Source organism: Ruditapes philippinarum, unplaced genomic scaffold (genome assembly GCF_026571515.1).
Source record: "Ruditapes philippinarum isolate M1 unplaced genomic scaffold, ASM2657151v2 ctg29_1_1_1_1, whole genome shotgun sequence".
In the NCBI taxonomy this organism is placed as follows: Eukaryota; Metazoa; Mollusca; class Bivalvia; order Venerida; family Veneridae; genus Ruditapes; species Ruditapes philippinarum.
The window spans coordinates 108,898-124,651 of NW_026859731.1; the positions used below are offsets into that span (position 1 = coordinate 108,898).

Sequence of the window (15,754 nt, forward strand, 5' to 3'; positions counted from 1 at the left end):
TTATAACCGGTTTTTTCAAGATGTGATTTTCTCATACTTTATATTAATCTACCAGTAGCTCAACAAAAACAAAGACTTATTGATAAGTTTTCAACGTGCAAAATGAATCAAAACATCTTTTCATAAGAAAGATGCTTTAAATATTATAGATGCATTGTACTTACAAGTTGTTTTATAGCTTATTGCATACTTACTTCGTAAAATAATAATTAACAGAATGCATGGAGTAAACAACACCCTCCCCTCCCAAAACACACACACAAAAAGCATTCAGAAACATAAGTACTAGTAAAGTTTGTTTTACCACATTATTCATCCAACCTGCACCGTTGTATGTACCAGTTTTTTGTGGTGTGTATCTTTTACAAGGGCAACACGTAAAACTTAATCCGCACTGCTGCGGGTCCGAATTTTACCCGAGAGATTATATTTGAGCCGCGTCGCGACAAAACCAACATAGTGCGTTTGTGACCAGCATGGATCCAGACCAGCCGTCGCATTCGCGCAGTCTAATCAGGATCCATGTTGTTCGCTATCAGTTTCTCTACTTGAAATAGAGTTGGTAAGCGAACAGCATGGATCCTGTTCAGATTGTGCGGATGCGCAGGCTGGTTTGGATCCATGCTGGTCGCAAACGCACTATGTTGGTTTTGTCATGACACGGCTCATTTGTTTTTTATAGTCAATGAAGTCAGCCGAGATTTCCGACTGATTTATTTATCTGTCTTAAAAACAGTGGCATTGTGACTCTTAACTCGATCAAATTTCGCATTTAAACTTTCCATTGCCATGGTAAATCAAGTTTAGTCAAAATACATAAGTAACTTTATTGGGTAATTTATATCTTTATATTTAATACATGTATTTATCTATAAGATAATAAGATTTATGTGCTAGCATAGATAAAGAGCAAGGTGCTTGCAGCTCCTGTCCCGCCCACTAACTGCTGGGGACGTTTGTCTCGTACATAATTAGCGGCTTCTGTTTGATGTGTGGAATCTAAAGGCGCCATTGCTGCTAGACAAAATGCTGCCCAACCCTGTGTAAAATAAATAGTTGTTAAATGTAGTTATAAAGATTTATAAGGACCAAAATAAATCGTTGTGAAAGTTTTGCCAACAGTCTTCATATAAAACTATATTTTTCAATTGTTTTCTTCGGTCAAAATTAACCTCAAATTCTTAAAGTTGTCGCAGCCGTGAATATTGAAAATTTAAACAACGCATTTGTCTTAAAACATCAACTTTACAAACTTTAAGTGTGTGATTAAGTAAACACTAACATTGGCAAGAAAGTGGAAATTTTATGATGTCGCAACAAAAATATTTAAACCTTAGAGCAAGCCTTAATATAAGCTTATTTATAGATGCTGATAATGTTCCCATATCTTACAGTAGAAAGTGTTCTAGATCTCTCGTTATGGTCTGCAATGCTATATGAACTTTCTTGCTCCGGGTGTACAGCAGATGTGCACGAATGTTTGATTGAACTAGCCCATTCCTGAAAATATATGTATAAATTCGCCATTAAAGCAATTTTATTACATATACATTGAATGTAACTAAATTATCTGAATTGTTTAGGTCAAACACCAGTTAACACAATGGAACTGACCGATTGATTTTTGTCCAATTTGATCGCATGCTGCATCTTGAAGTGTTCATATCAAACAAGGGCTTTAATTACGGCTTTATCGCGACACGATATTTAGCTAAACTAATTGTAATTAAACCCATGGTAACAAATAGGCCTCTATAACATAAAAATGATAGCAAATGCTCAACAAAAATCACAGAAAAACATGATCAATAAATATCATTTAAAGAACGAATTTTCACCGTTTGAAAGTAAGTAACTTTTTTCAGATTTCTGATTACAATTTCGCATAACAAACAAGGAAACACGAGCTAATTTTCAATAGACAGCTGCTTTCTAATGATATATAGATTTTCTGAGAAAGCATCAAAGTAAAAGAGTAACATACAAGGAGTAGTAAAGATCTATTATTGGTCATACAGCAAATGCTTATAAATAAGCAGTTGTACTTCATTATTTTCAATGTTTGTCCGATTTAATAAGACGGTTATTTAATAAAATGTGTATACCTTATCTACCCAGTATTTTGATACAGATGTTATTGGAATAATCTGTATTCCTACCAAACATGCATGTCTCATGGGGAACCTATTCGGGTCACAAGGCCAATCAAGTGTGTAAACGTAAAAACTGTCCTCGGCGATTTGACCGCAAACACCGGTATCTTGAATAATTGGCGGGAAATGATCTCGGTTGTGTTGACGCACTTGCCAATATTCTCGCACAGAAAGTAGTTCCATTGCAAGCATAACTTGTCCGGCATGTTGAAGACTTTTGTCGTTGAATGCTTCTCCCAGAGCAGCAACACCATGGTAACAGTTCAACGACTACAATAATTAAAATGAAAACTTTTGCACAACCTTTAGATGCAATGTATAAATGTTTTAGGAAAAACAACAAAAATAAAAAAAAGAAGTGTAAAATTGTTTCAAGACAAAACAACAAGAAGGCAAAATAAAGGTTTTACATTTAATCCGACCAACTAAAGGCGATGTACACAAAAGATCACAATGTATGCATTGCATTGCTACTAAAGAAACGTTGATTGTCTCAAAAGTATAATATTGTAGCTTTAAAATATGGCGGATACTATTACACCGCATATAATTTGTGCGCATAGAGTAAATTTTGACATATCACGTGATGGTCTACTGAGTCAAGGTAACTGTTACCAGTCAAATGTTATCTTTTGAAACAAAGTTACTGTACTGACTACTTTTTATTAAAATTGTACCCTTTTCACATCATTGTGCTACTAAATAGATAGAGAACTGATATTACAAAAACAGAAAAAACACTTGTTCACTATGACCTTTAAGTTTGCCGCTTTGCCTACGGAAAACAGCAAAATTGTTTTCATGACCTCTTTAAATACACGAGCGTGATTATTTTATTGAAAAATGAACCTCGGACGCCGACTCTTCTTGTCTAGTTCCCGGTACAAGCCCCGATGCCCACGAGAATCCCGTGTATATATCCTTATGTCGGGCAACGGGGAAATATGGGTCGTTTGGTGAAGGATTACTGACATCTCGTGCCAGAAGATATAGTTTGTGTTTGTTTGCTGTGAATAAAAAATGATGATTCTTTTTTACTGTAGGTACACTTATTCTCATTGCTGTTCATATTTATATATAGCGCAAAGGATATATTCACAAAAACAGACATATATGAGCAAACTATACTAATAGATAATTGTACAGAGCATGGTCAGACTACCTCATCTGATTCTTCTATATCATAATGTTAAAACGACAGAGAAGTTTGACAAAGGTCAGACTCCTTGAATACGTTATGCTGGCTCGTCTGGTGCTAAAATAGTGACATATTTATCTTCTTATATTTCCAGTAATGCGAAAAATGCCATTAAAGGGACAGTTAACATAGCATTGATCAATTGGTCGGGTGTTTTGGCTGACCTTGCGCTAAAGAGGTTGCATTACAAGAAAAGCCATAAATGTGGCAGTAATAAAACAATGACTAGACTGTTTGAATTTTTGCTTTAGCTGACCTGGTGCTAAACTGATAGTATTTAGAATCTATTTTACTACTATTTTACTACTAGTACTGATAAAAATACTATAAAAAATATCAGTCATACTAACATTGGCCCCATTGGGGATAATGTTTCACATAATAAGCTGCAGCATATATGAAATATCCCAGATGGAAGTGATGGTCATTGTAGTACGGGAATCCATAATCTACTCCGAAATTTAAATCTCCGTTAGTCGCTCGGAGAAATAGTCCGCCCCAGACTGTATCGTATCTAAATTTCCACATGTCTGATAATGTATCTGTAAAGAATACAAAATACCCTGTTTAATATTAAACTCTAGGTCGTTCAGATAGTTTCAAATTACCCAGACCTATGACATTCGTTACTAATACAAGTCGGTATCTGAATCTGAACATGATAATGCCCACAAAGTAAAATATAATTCTACAGTGCACTTTAAGGTAAAATTTAGTATTGAATCGCTCAGTAATTTTCGTAGTTTCTGTGATAATTTAAGTATAACATCCAGCGATTTGAAACACGAACTTCAACCTCCTTCCTCAACACAACTGTGAGTTGACAGGACGCCATCGGCATTTAATATAAAGACTTAGTTACTCCATAGAACAATTTAGAAACACATTAAAATATAAAACAAATCTACAAGCAATAAATAATTAAACAACAATAAAACTAAACATAGCGAGATATGTAATAATAAAGTTAGAAAACGTTAAAATATGGACAATTACGAAACTGATTCTGACCTTGTACTCGTAACCATTTTTCTAAGCAATTTTTGATAGAAGTGTCCAGCTTTGTAAAATGATTGGTGTTAAATTCCCTTGATATACTAGCCAGTCTGGCCACCATCCCTATAGCTTTACCAACATTATAACTGTCCGAGTGTGAGCAAATAGCATCCAAATAAGTGTTCGATGCATCCCGGTCTATCGCGGCAACTATATCCTGAAAGTATTATGGGATATTTTACTAAACTCTTAAATTCACATTGATGTTTGTCATACCTATAATATTTAAAGCTCTCAGTAATCAGTACTTACAATGTGTGCTTGTATCTTGATAAAACTCATACAAATGTTTCAAAATTGTCGAAATCAGAGTTTGTTAGTTTCCAATAAAACGTATGGTTCTTGGGCAAAATTCGAGGCTATCAATACATGTTTGTTAGAGAATCTTTATTTTTGTTCTGTTATAATGTTCTGTCCATGTGCATTTGATAACAGAGGCCATTTTTTTGTTTAAACTTTCTCCAGATTCATTTGTTTGTTTTATGCTGATTTCAACGAAAGCTGGTTGGTCTGGAGATCTTAACGACTTTCATGGATGATAAACCAGTAATTACCAATTTCTTCTCAACTCAGTGTGGCAATACCACGTGACATTGACGTCATTTTCGGCATCATTTCCAAGACAAATGTTGCTCGATTCGGAAAAGAAAACAGCCGTAAATATTTTATTTCTGTACCAATTTCTTTGGGATATGCACCAGTCTACGGGGAAAAATATAAGCTTTCCATAGAATATTGGATCTTCGTCAGTATATAAGCCGTTTTATCAAACACTTTGCCTAACCTTGGAAGTTGCTTGTATTAGAGCGGGCTTCAGTTGCAAGCTATTTCGTTTTCTGGCGTTATCTGGTCTACGCCATAATTAAAAAGTAAGGTTTACATCAACCGGGAGTACGGAAGGCAAAACTCTACCTAAATATGTTCATATTTTTATTATGAATGACATAAATCTTACATTTTACTTCAATTGTCAAATCTGGCACCAGTTTCAAGTCGAAAAAAAGGACTACAGTTTAAAGCCGATTTTAGAATCCGTTGCAAATGCGAAGCAACATGCCTACCGTTCTCTTTCTACAATTTAGTTTTTCATTGTTGATCTTTCACAGAGAGATTATGAAAAAACTGATTGTTCCTTAAAGCAACAACACTTACTTGTATCGCAATAGTGCACGTCAAATCACGTAGATTTAGTCCTGTCGGAAAATAATGTTTGGTTTGACCCATATGTTTTCAGAAGCTGCGGCGAAAGACAAAAGTCTGAAAGGACCATTTGACTCAATGTCTATGATCACGTAGAAATTCCGCCTCGACCGAGGATTGAACCACCGACCTCTAGATTACAATTTCGATGTTGTCCGTATAAGTTGAAGCTGACGGTCAATAAGAATTTGAAAACAACACTATTTACATCCTTTAAATCTTATGAAGAAATCAACATTTTAAAACAACCTGATATATACCTGTTTTTGTTGAGATGTGAGACGGCTGACGGCCCCGGAGTCGGGGGCCATGGAGGCTCGAGGAAGGTCCATAGGTAGGTCAATACTTGAGCCCTCGTATGCTTTAAAACCAAACACTGTGTCTCGAACATTGTATGAATATCGATTGTCTAAGGTATATGCCTACAACATTGTATGAATATCGATTGTCAAGAGTATATGCCTACAACATTGTATGAATATCGATTGTCTAGAGTATATGCCTACAACATTGTATGAATATCGATTGTCTAGAGTATATGCCTACAACATTGTATGAATATCGATTGTCTAGAGTATATGCCTACAACATTGTATGAATATCGATTGTCTAGAGTATATGCCTACAACATTGTATGAATATCGATTGTCTAGAGTACATGTATATGCCTACAACATTGTATGAATATCGATTGTCTAAGGTATATGCCTACAACATTGTATGAATATCGATTGCCTAGAGTATATGCTTACAACAGATATTAAGTTTATTGAAGCCAAAAATAATTACAGATGAGGTCTTATTAAAGTTTAAGACAAAGGATGCTCTCTAACGAAAATATACGGCATTTAAATGTTATCGCGTCTATAAGCACACACCTGAATTGATTTGTCATGTCAAGAATAGACTTTAACCAGATTCTCTGATGCCAGATTGTTTTATCATGGAATTTGCATTAAAAGTCGGTTAACTTTTGCCGGACGAAAGTTCATCAGAACTTTGCATCGTTAAAAATTCGGAAGACAGTTTGTATAGGAAAAACAATTTAATGTAATGTTAATGCTAAATCTTTACAACAATTTATAGCTGCATATATAGTTGAAATAGCACAGATTAAAGGTGAAACAACTGTAACGAACTGAACATAACGTGGCTTTGCTTACGTGATGTGGCATCATAAGCATTAGGAGTGATGCAGTTGGTGACGTGGCGTGTAAGTTATTCGGGTGCCAATTAAACGTTACATGTGCTTTATTCGTCGATTCGCTAACACAAAATGAAGTTTTTGGTTTGTATGAATATATTCCGGCGTATTTATCGAACACGGAATCGTTCCCATGACCACCACGTGGTCCTGCGCCTAAAACACATAATTCAATAAAATAACGGCTTAAACGGTTTTGCCATTCATAAAAATACATATGAAGTCTAAAATGCAAGATGACTTTATATTTTGATTTGTTCATTTCCACTATTAAGACAGGACGATAAAGTTCCGGTATAGAAAAGAAGATGGCAAAATGTATAAGAAATATTTGAACTAAAGTTAATATTTAAACTAAACCAAGACATTTAGGAAATTAAAGTTTATGACCTAAGAGCAGAGGGCCAGTGATCAGATTTGTTTGTATAAAGCATGTATCTAGTCTCTTCTTTTGAAAATAACAACAACAAATTTTACAATAGTTTGATTCTACAACGTTTCAGAATCCAAGATGGAGTCCTATATGGCCACCGATTTTATGCAAAACGGATATATCTTACTATGGTATTAAAGGTTATGCCGTGCAAAGAAGAGTCTTTGTACTTGCTCTGTTTTTTTTTCTTAAATGACCCTCAACTCTTAGGCTATTATTTTTAGACTTGGAACAATCGAACGGCTTACAGTAATGTAATGGTTCATTTAATTTCAGAAATATCCTTCCAAAAGAATTTCTCCTAACTTACCGAGATAAGCTATCTGAACCAGTCCGTTATAATTCCCGCCAGCACGAGGAGAGAACGTGATTTTATTGTCAGACTGGTGAACATGTGGTGTTACTTCCTCACTAAAATACAAGACAAATTTTCTTGTCTGATGCGGCAAATCGTTGCCCTGTTCATTCATTTCTAAGATAAACTTTTTGTTTGCGGTAAGCGGCGTTCCACCCCCAGTTTGGTGAGTGACTTAAATAAAACATAAAACAGCAGTGTATAATAGGATAAAAGTAATCAGTGTCAGCTAACACGGTACTGGTAAAGTCTCTGACATGCATTATAAATAACTTACTTAAACCCTAAGCATACTAAATTTGCCCTTCTTTGAATTTGAAACAGTCCACCTGATATTTAAAGGTTAAGATAACAGAATTCAAATATTAAGGGAGTACCAAAAGAACTACCAACATAATAGAACCTGGTCAGACTGTACGGGTGTCTAACAATCCATGTACAGGTCGAGACTTTAGGCGAGATAACGATATTTTACGGACGATGAAACGAGATCCTTTCTGTAAAATTATCTTGTCGGCAGGTAGATTTGCAAATAACTTAAACTATAAGCTTATAAAATCCTAGTTAGGCGTTTATACCTCCTCATTAGCAGTCGCAAAGTCCTAACTTAAATTGATCATAACTAGGCTTTTTAATGTCCTAATAAAGAGTTTACAAAGTCCTTTTAAGGACTTTATATTTCCTAATTAGTTTTTTTACAAGTACAAATTAAGCTTTAAAAACTCCTATCTAGGAGTTTATTCTGTAACAGAAAAATGAGATTGACGCCAGGGCGCTCCCGTAAATATTGCATACAAATTATTGTTATAATTTTCCGCTGCAATTAAAATCAAGATTAAGGCCATTAGGTGATTCTTAACTCTTAATACTAATGTTGCTAGGGACAACCTTTGATTATGTAATAACTCGTTTGTATTTGCAAAAATATTCAAGAAAGTATGAGTAAAGATTACCATGTGGCTGAGGTGTTGTATGTGGCGCAGCTGTGTGGTGAACAGGCGGTTGTGTGTGCGGTGCTGAAGTTACAGGTGGTGGGTTCGTGTGGTGAACAGTGGGTATTGTTCCCCTGCCACCGTAGTTTACCGTGTGTCCCGACCCACAATAAAGCTCTAGTGGCCTCGAGACCCAGTGTGAATATGGCATGGTTTCATAACCTATGATATTGATGGCTAGCCTGAAAATATAACACAAGTCTTTTTCACAGGCTGGGGTAGCAGCACTTACCCTACTTTGGGAAAAATTGAAATGGTATTTTTGTAAAAGGGGGACAAAAAACTTTATGTCAATTCAATTTCTAAGGAAAATTTCATGATTTTAAAGAAGTTTTCTTTGGGAAAGCCCCATTAAACGGCCCCTGCTATAGAACAAAAAAAGTCCTGTTACACCTAAGATAATCATGACTCGCATGAAATTATAACCTATCATAGTAGGACATTTATGGATAGCCTGAAAATATAGGCTATAATATTCATGGCTTATTTGAAAATATAACAATTTGTTTACATGGCAAGCCAGAACAAATGTAGACTATGATATTCATAGCAAATCTTACCTTTCTTTTACTAACCTTTTAAAAATCGGTTTAATAATAATAAGAACAACGGCTCAATTTAAAGAAGATAACACATTAAGAAATATACAGCCTTCTACATAAAATCATATCAATGATCGAAGAAAATATAACATGTAAAAGAAATGACTCAATGGTAATCATATATAGTGTTAACAAATATCTTTACACACATACTAAACATTCAAACAGTTCATTTTTCAATAACTATCATTAAACATATGTAATTACTTTCTTCAGTGCATTCATTCCAATCTGCAATTATAAGTAGAGGGAGAGGAACTATATAAGTTTTCTTATATCTAATCCCTTTTGATATTATGTAATAATTATATACATATAAAATGTAAAATAAATAAATTATGTGAATTATTTAAATAAATATGTTTAAACTAATCTGCAATTAACAAAGTGAAAACTAGCAAAGAAGAATCAATTAACTATTTGAAACTGTATTCATATACTAAGATATATCAATTTACTTAATATGTGAGGACGGCAAATGTCTTCTGATAATCACAAGGTTTCCACTCCGCACACAATTTGATCCACAAGTTCTCATGGGTGGGGGGTTGCTCCAGTTGTTTGAAGCTTCCACTGCGTACTGAATCTGTTAAATGGATGAAAAAGAAAATGAGCCGTGTCATGACAAAACCAACATAATGTGTTTGTGACCAGCATGGATCCAGACCAGCCTGCGCATCCGCGAACAGCATGGATCCTGATCAGACTGCGCGGATGCGCAGGCTGGTCTGGATCCATGCTGGTCGCAAACCCATTATCTTGGTTTTGTCATGGCGCGGCTCAAATTCGTTGACAAAGAGCGAGCAATAATATAATTAAACATATTGATAGTCAATGATATTTTTTATAAGGTAGGGAATTACAACCAAGACCTCATTTAGCTCATCTTTCTTTGACCTACTTTCAACTACGACTTACAGCAGTTCTACTGAGACATAAAGTTGGCAGGATGGTGGAGGTAGTGTTGCAAGTAAGGTCTTATCATCTGGCACAAATAGCTGTGTATTTAACAACGCTTTTCCTAACATAATTTATTTGTGAGGGAAACAATGACATATCTTTTTTTTAATATCTTGCGCTAATATTTAAGTTCTGAGACAATGATCTGATATGTTCTTCCTTTACATTAACAAGTTGCTGAAAAGGAAAAATGAAATTCATTTTTAGAGCCGCAGAACAAAATTTATTAAAGCCACAATATGCTTTAGAATCGGATTAATTTTTCATACTTTAGAAAGGGCAAAACCGAGTTATATTACATTAAAAAAATGATTTTAGAGCGCGTCAGATGCTTATCATATCACCTGAAGAAAGAAGCGCTAAATGTAATATTATCCGCCATAAAGTAACAAAGTAGACAAAGAAGTATTTTGACTTCCATGCAAAATACTAAATCACTATAACTGTACTAATGTACTAATTGTCAATAAGCAACAGGAGCAAAAGATGGTTTAGGTTATTTGCCCATGGGTAACATTTTGGAAACTATAAAATGGTCATCAAAAATGAAAAAGCTATCGGAAAATAAAAATATAATAATTTAATCATTTTTAAAGGCATGATGGGCCTTTCAGGTGTAGTAAAATATCCGACGTTGGTTACATTTATCTGTCACGTTTGGGGCACTGAAACTTCAATTATGTTAAAAGCTGTACTTACTAAATGTGTAGCGAACTTATATCCTGCAAGGTCCACTCGTATTTCCACGTTGTTTCCGCTGTCACAAGTCGCGTGCAATGCGATATCTCGAATAGAACGTTCTTCTTTAGCAGACGACCGCTCCTCTTTAGCAGACGGCCGTTCCTCGGCAGACGATCGCTTCTTCCCCACGTTACATGTGACCTGATTTGGATTATTAACCCAATCTGGCGGGAGAAGGTAGTGGCCTATATAGTTGATGGCATATGACATTGTGCCTGAAAGAGAAGGAAATCCTGGAGCTATAAGATAAAATGTAATGCGTAAATAAACAAACGTCCGAATAATGCGGACTGGACATTAAAGAGAGTTTGAGAAGTAATACATATACGAAACTTGATATTTTAAGACATAACAACAGACAGGATGTGCTTTGTGTTCTTTATTTTTTTACAAAGTCATTTTTGTATAGTAAGTTAGCTTATTCATTTTGAAACACATGCTAGTTAACTTGTTAAGAAAAATTGCTTTTAAGACCATCAAGTGAGAAAACATTTATTCTCAAACTTACTTAAAACAGACAGTTCCGAAGAAAATTCACCACAAAGAATGATTCTACATGTATTTTAAATTTTCTATATAACTTGTTTACATTCTCATCCTCAAAATTAACTTACTTTACATACTTGAAAAATTATGAATAAGGGGAATGAATTTATTTTAAATAATATACATTGTACTTGACAACAGCAATTTGAAATTAAAAATGCGTTTTGATCTAGTCTGTACGATACGGTTTTACTGTACAGTTAGAACACGCTTTCAATAAAGGATGCTCATATTTGTAAAACTAGGTTATTTGTTTTTATGGTAGTTAAATTTTTATTGCAAAATAACTTACCGGAAGCGTTAGGAATTGTTATCTCCACTTGTTTTCCATTATCTAGCAGACGACAATTCTGGCTGTTACAGTTATGCATGCCGTGGCTAGCACCGTATTGACTGGCCGTATTGGCCGCCCATTGTATCAAACCTAGGTCCTTGATCGGTCGTGTGTTATGTAAAGTTATTTTTAATATAGAGCCCGCGCATGTGGCGCTCAGGTATCCACTTCCACCGTCACTGCCTAAACATTTTATTTTATTATTACTTTTAAGTAATAAATTAACACATGTTTTGGTTTTTACGCATCTATTTTGTTTATTTCTCTTCTATCAACATTATCATCGAGAGCTTTAAACATACATACGAGTACTAATGACCCTGACTCCTAAATGATCTTAACTTACAGGAAAAAGTTTTAAAGATACAAGAACGTTCAACATACCTTTGTCATATTTGAACAGATTAAGGGCGTAACATTCATGTCAAGCCAATGGATCCTGTGTGTCAATTATAACAATGACTTCCAAGAAAACAGTTATCTACCTTTTCCTTAACACCCCATGAGTTGTGTTTAGCCTTGGAATGATTATCTATATTATTATTTCTTATGTTTATTTTATGTTTCTTTTTATTAGGTTTTTCACCGAACTAAAATTGTGTCATATAGCTACTATCCAGCTTTACTGGTGGAGGAAGACATCAGCTAGGTAACCCTCCGTGCATAATTTCAGGCATGAACAGGCACCCGAGTAGAACCACCGACGTTCTGTAAGCCAGTTCGATAGCTTTCTAACATGAAATATTCAAAGTCCTTGATGAAATTCGAATCCAAAGCGGTTAGGGACAAGTGGTTTGAAGTCATTGACCCTAACCACTAGTCCACTGTTTTTAAGAACATATCAATAAATGTGATACTTACTCGCAGGAGCTAGTGGACACTTGAACTGATGATGTTCGCCGTTAATGTTGTCAAGACAATACGGTCTTATCACGGGGTTGGCGTTCTTGAAAATGTGAGTCAAAAGTATCGAACCACGTACCAAAGGAACCTACAAGACAACAAATGATATTTTAGCACGCAATGTTCGTTTTTAAAAAAGATATCGTCCCACTGCTATGACAGTTTACATACTAATACATTTATGTATATAGCTGGGATATGGAGCAGACTACTGTAAATTCACTAACTTATGCGGACATGAAATTTCGCTGTTTTGTCACAAAGAGCATTTTCGTGGGTTCATTCGAGGACTTTTTTTTTTCCTAAAGGTAAAATGTTAATAATTTGATGCAAAAAGATCTTACAGTAGACGAAATGATATTTCGATGGATCTTAAATTCGTGGTTAAGTTCGTGATCTTAAAAGTAGTGCCCCAAGAATAATGATTTTGCTTGTTTTTATTACAACTTAATTATAATTTATGAAAATGGAATGAAATAGTGTACCATTGACAAAAAGATTTAAAAATAAGAAAATGCTAGCTTTTTTATACAGGTTTTAGTTTAGAATCAGAATTCTGTTAACATGAATTACCTCCATGGAACCGCCATTGCCCGTATACATAAAGTTACCATACAAGTCTCCAAAATCTTGTAGTTCCGGTTCACCACTGCCCTCAATACCAATTCTTACACCCGACTCACCTGATGACAAGTAATTACATGAAAACATATGTATATAATCAACAAGCATGCTTTACGGACTCCACTTATCAAGCAAATACAATATGTACTTTGCGGAATTCCTAAATTCCTAAAAAGGTTACCAAATGTTCTAATGTAAAGGCAGATAAGAACAACAACCTCGACGAAAAAAACACGAAGGACATATTGTAAATGACACGATATAGACACTTTTTAATAAAGATCGTTACATTTTGCTGATTTTACCGTCAAAATTCCCCAGCGGATTCCCATCCGGCCCGCTGACCTTTTGGAACATGTTGGTCCCCAGGTCGAGAAGCCGATGCCAAGGTCGTCCTTCCTCCCAGATAGATTGTCCGTCAGCATACACTGTGCGCTCTGGGTCTATGAAGCGCTTAAATTCAAATGCATCGTACGCAATTCCTTCAGCGTCCATTGTTGCTAAAAATGAAACAAGTTAACATTTTTATAGCCATAATATGAAGTACATGGGACCTGTGTGCTCGGGTGCTTCAAATATCGCTGAGTATTATTGCTTCGAGTTCGAATCCCGCCTTGACCATTTCAAAATCTGTCAAAAGAATAAGAAAGAGTCATATATATCAACCGTATTTTTCTGTCAGATATTTATAAATGTTTTCTTTAAACGGACTGATTGAGTTCAAGATAAGAAGTAGAAAATAGATGTACGAGTCATAAAAATAACTACTTAGTAGATTCCTAGTTGTTGTGTAGGTTAAAGTGCTTACCAAAATAAGGCCAAAGGACCATTGGCTCTGGTCGGGTGGTTTTGATTTGAGATGTGAAGAAAGCATGTGTCGGAAGAGGTCGTCCAGGACGGATATTGGACCTCACACGCTTTGGTGGTTGATGCGAGGATATTTCATTGTTCGTTCCAAAGACAGTGCGGGGATCGAACTGGTCCAGGACATGGTCCTCCAACGGCGTGCAGTCGCTGGGTAACGCACGGACACACGTGCACAACCACAGGATAGCTAACCAAAGACAATTAAATCGAACTTATACTTTATTTCTTGTACCCTTTATATCGAAATTTAGAAATGAATGTCTCGGGCTTACACAGATTGCTGTTAGCCCCATCGCCTTGTCTAGATGTAACTAGGATGGTGCATGTCGCATCATCTCGGCCCTTTCCGTCAAACCTCGGATAAGAGATAATTGTCGAAATGTTCCGATTGACATTTTGCTTGGTAATCTATTGTAATTGTATGCTTTATGTAAATCGTTTTCAACCTTGATAATTACAGAGTACAAGAACGATTATTTTCGAGTAGATATGAAAAGCTTGCAATGCTTTGTAGTGTAATTTTTTTAAATAACTGAGTAAAAATTAAAGGTCATATCAAGTTATATCTAAGGAAATGTTTTCTTAAAATTTATCAGCAGAAAAATTAAATTGCTCCCAAAATCGAATGTTTGAATCGCAGAGTTGTAATGTGAATTGTACGTAAACAGAAAATGTTCCTCGACAAAATATTAGTCTGCAATTCCAGTATGGTTTTATCAGTTTAGCAACGATTTCGTCCATGCCCCATTTAATTAAGATAATTCTATACCATATTTATTTCTTACAAGTATTTTGAAAAAAAGAAGAAAATAATGTAATGTACATGTATAGCTTTATACATTTTACAACAAATTTATTTTTGTCTCACCAGAAACCAGCCGTGTTATATCCATGAGAGCTGTACAATATACACATATTACAAATCTCTTATCTTTATGTGTGTGCATGTGTTGATATGGATCTAGGTTAACAGGTCTACTGGATGGCTGTGACTAATATGTAACTGGATTGTGACCGGTCGAATTTGGCCTACGTTATGATACAATGTACAAAACTTGGTTGGGATCTTTACGCCGATTTTAACATATTTTTTATATCATATATCAGTCCACCTAACTGGCTTTCCTTTATAACTATCCAGTAATTTTCAAGGTCACCGGAAGTAAGTAACTACTTGTCCACTTAGCGGTGAGAAACAAATGATCAGTCGTTAAGGAATAGTTTCATCACACACGAGGACAAACGCTGCCTTTAGAATTTCGTTGAACCTTCATAAAAAATACTTAAAGTTAAAGCGACATTATGTTCATCCAAGGGTAAATATCAAAATAAGTTTTCATTTTGCCATAATTCCTTTTAATTCAATAATTTATTTTCCCATAAACAATAAATAATGCACAGATCCAAATAGAATTTACCTATAACGCTCAGTTTGTAAAAAGAGTGGGGCAGTCTTTTTATATTTTAGCCAGATTTATAATTTTATCCTGAACATTTTCTAATGTCAACTGTTGGTCAGACACCATTTTAACAGTCAATCTTTTGAAATATAATGTCAATTCAGCTCAACTTGACTATGAAAATAT

General features: G+C 35.1%; 1 protein-coding gene across 1 annotated transcript; it reads right to left on the reverse strand.

Annotated features, from left to right (window-relative positions):
• Positions 1–834: 834 nt before the first annotated feature.
• LOC132757683 (uncharacterized) lies at positions 835–15,142 on the reverse strand. The gene is made up of 18 exons (XM_060749036.1): positions 15,037–15,142; positions 14,110–14,355; positions 13,607–13,801; positions 13,251–13,360; positions 12,636–12,765; positions 11,733–11,957; positions 10,853–11,109; positions 9,652–9,779; positions 8,553–8,773; positions 7,555–7,773; positions 6,771–6,967; positions 5,868–6,029; positions 4,363–4,564; positions 3,702–3,893; positions 3,003–3,160; positions 2,106–2,423; positions 1,393–1,500; positions 835–1,039 (listed from the first exon to the last, which is right to left on the reverse strand). Exons 1-18 carry the CDS (start codon positions 15,113–15,115, stop codon positions 887–889), a joined length of 3,300 nt encoding a protein of 1,099 aa, XP_060605019.1. The 5' UTR covers positions 15,116–15,142; the 3' UTR covers positions 835–886.
• Positions 15,143–15,754: the final 612 nt, after the last annotated feature.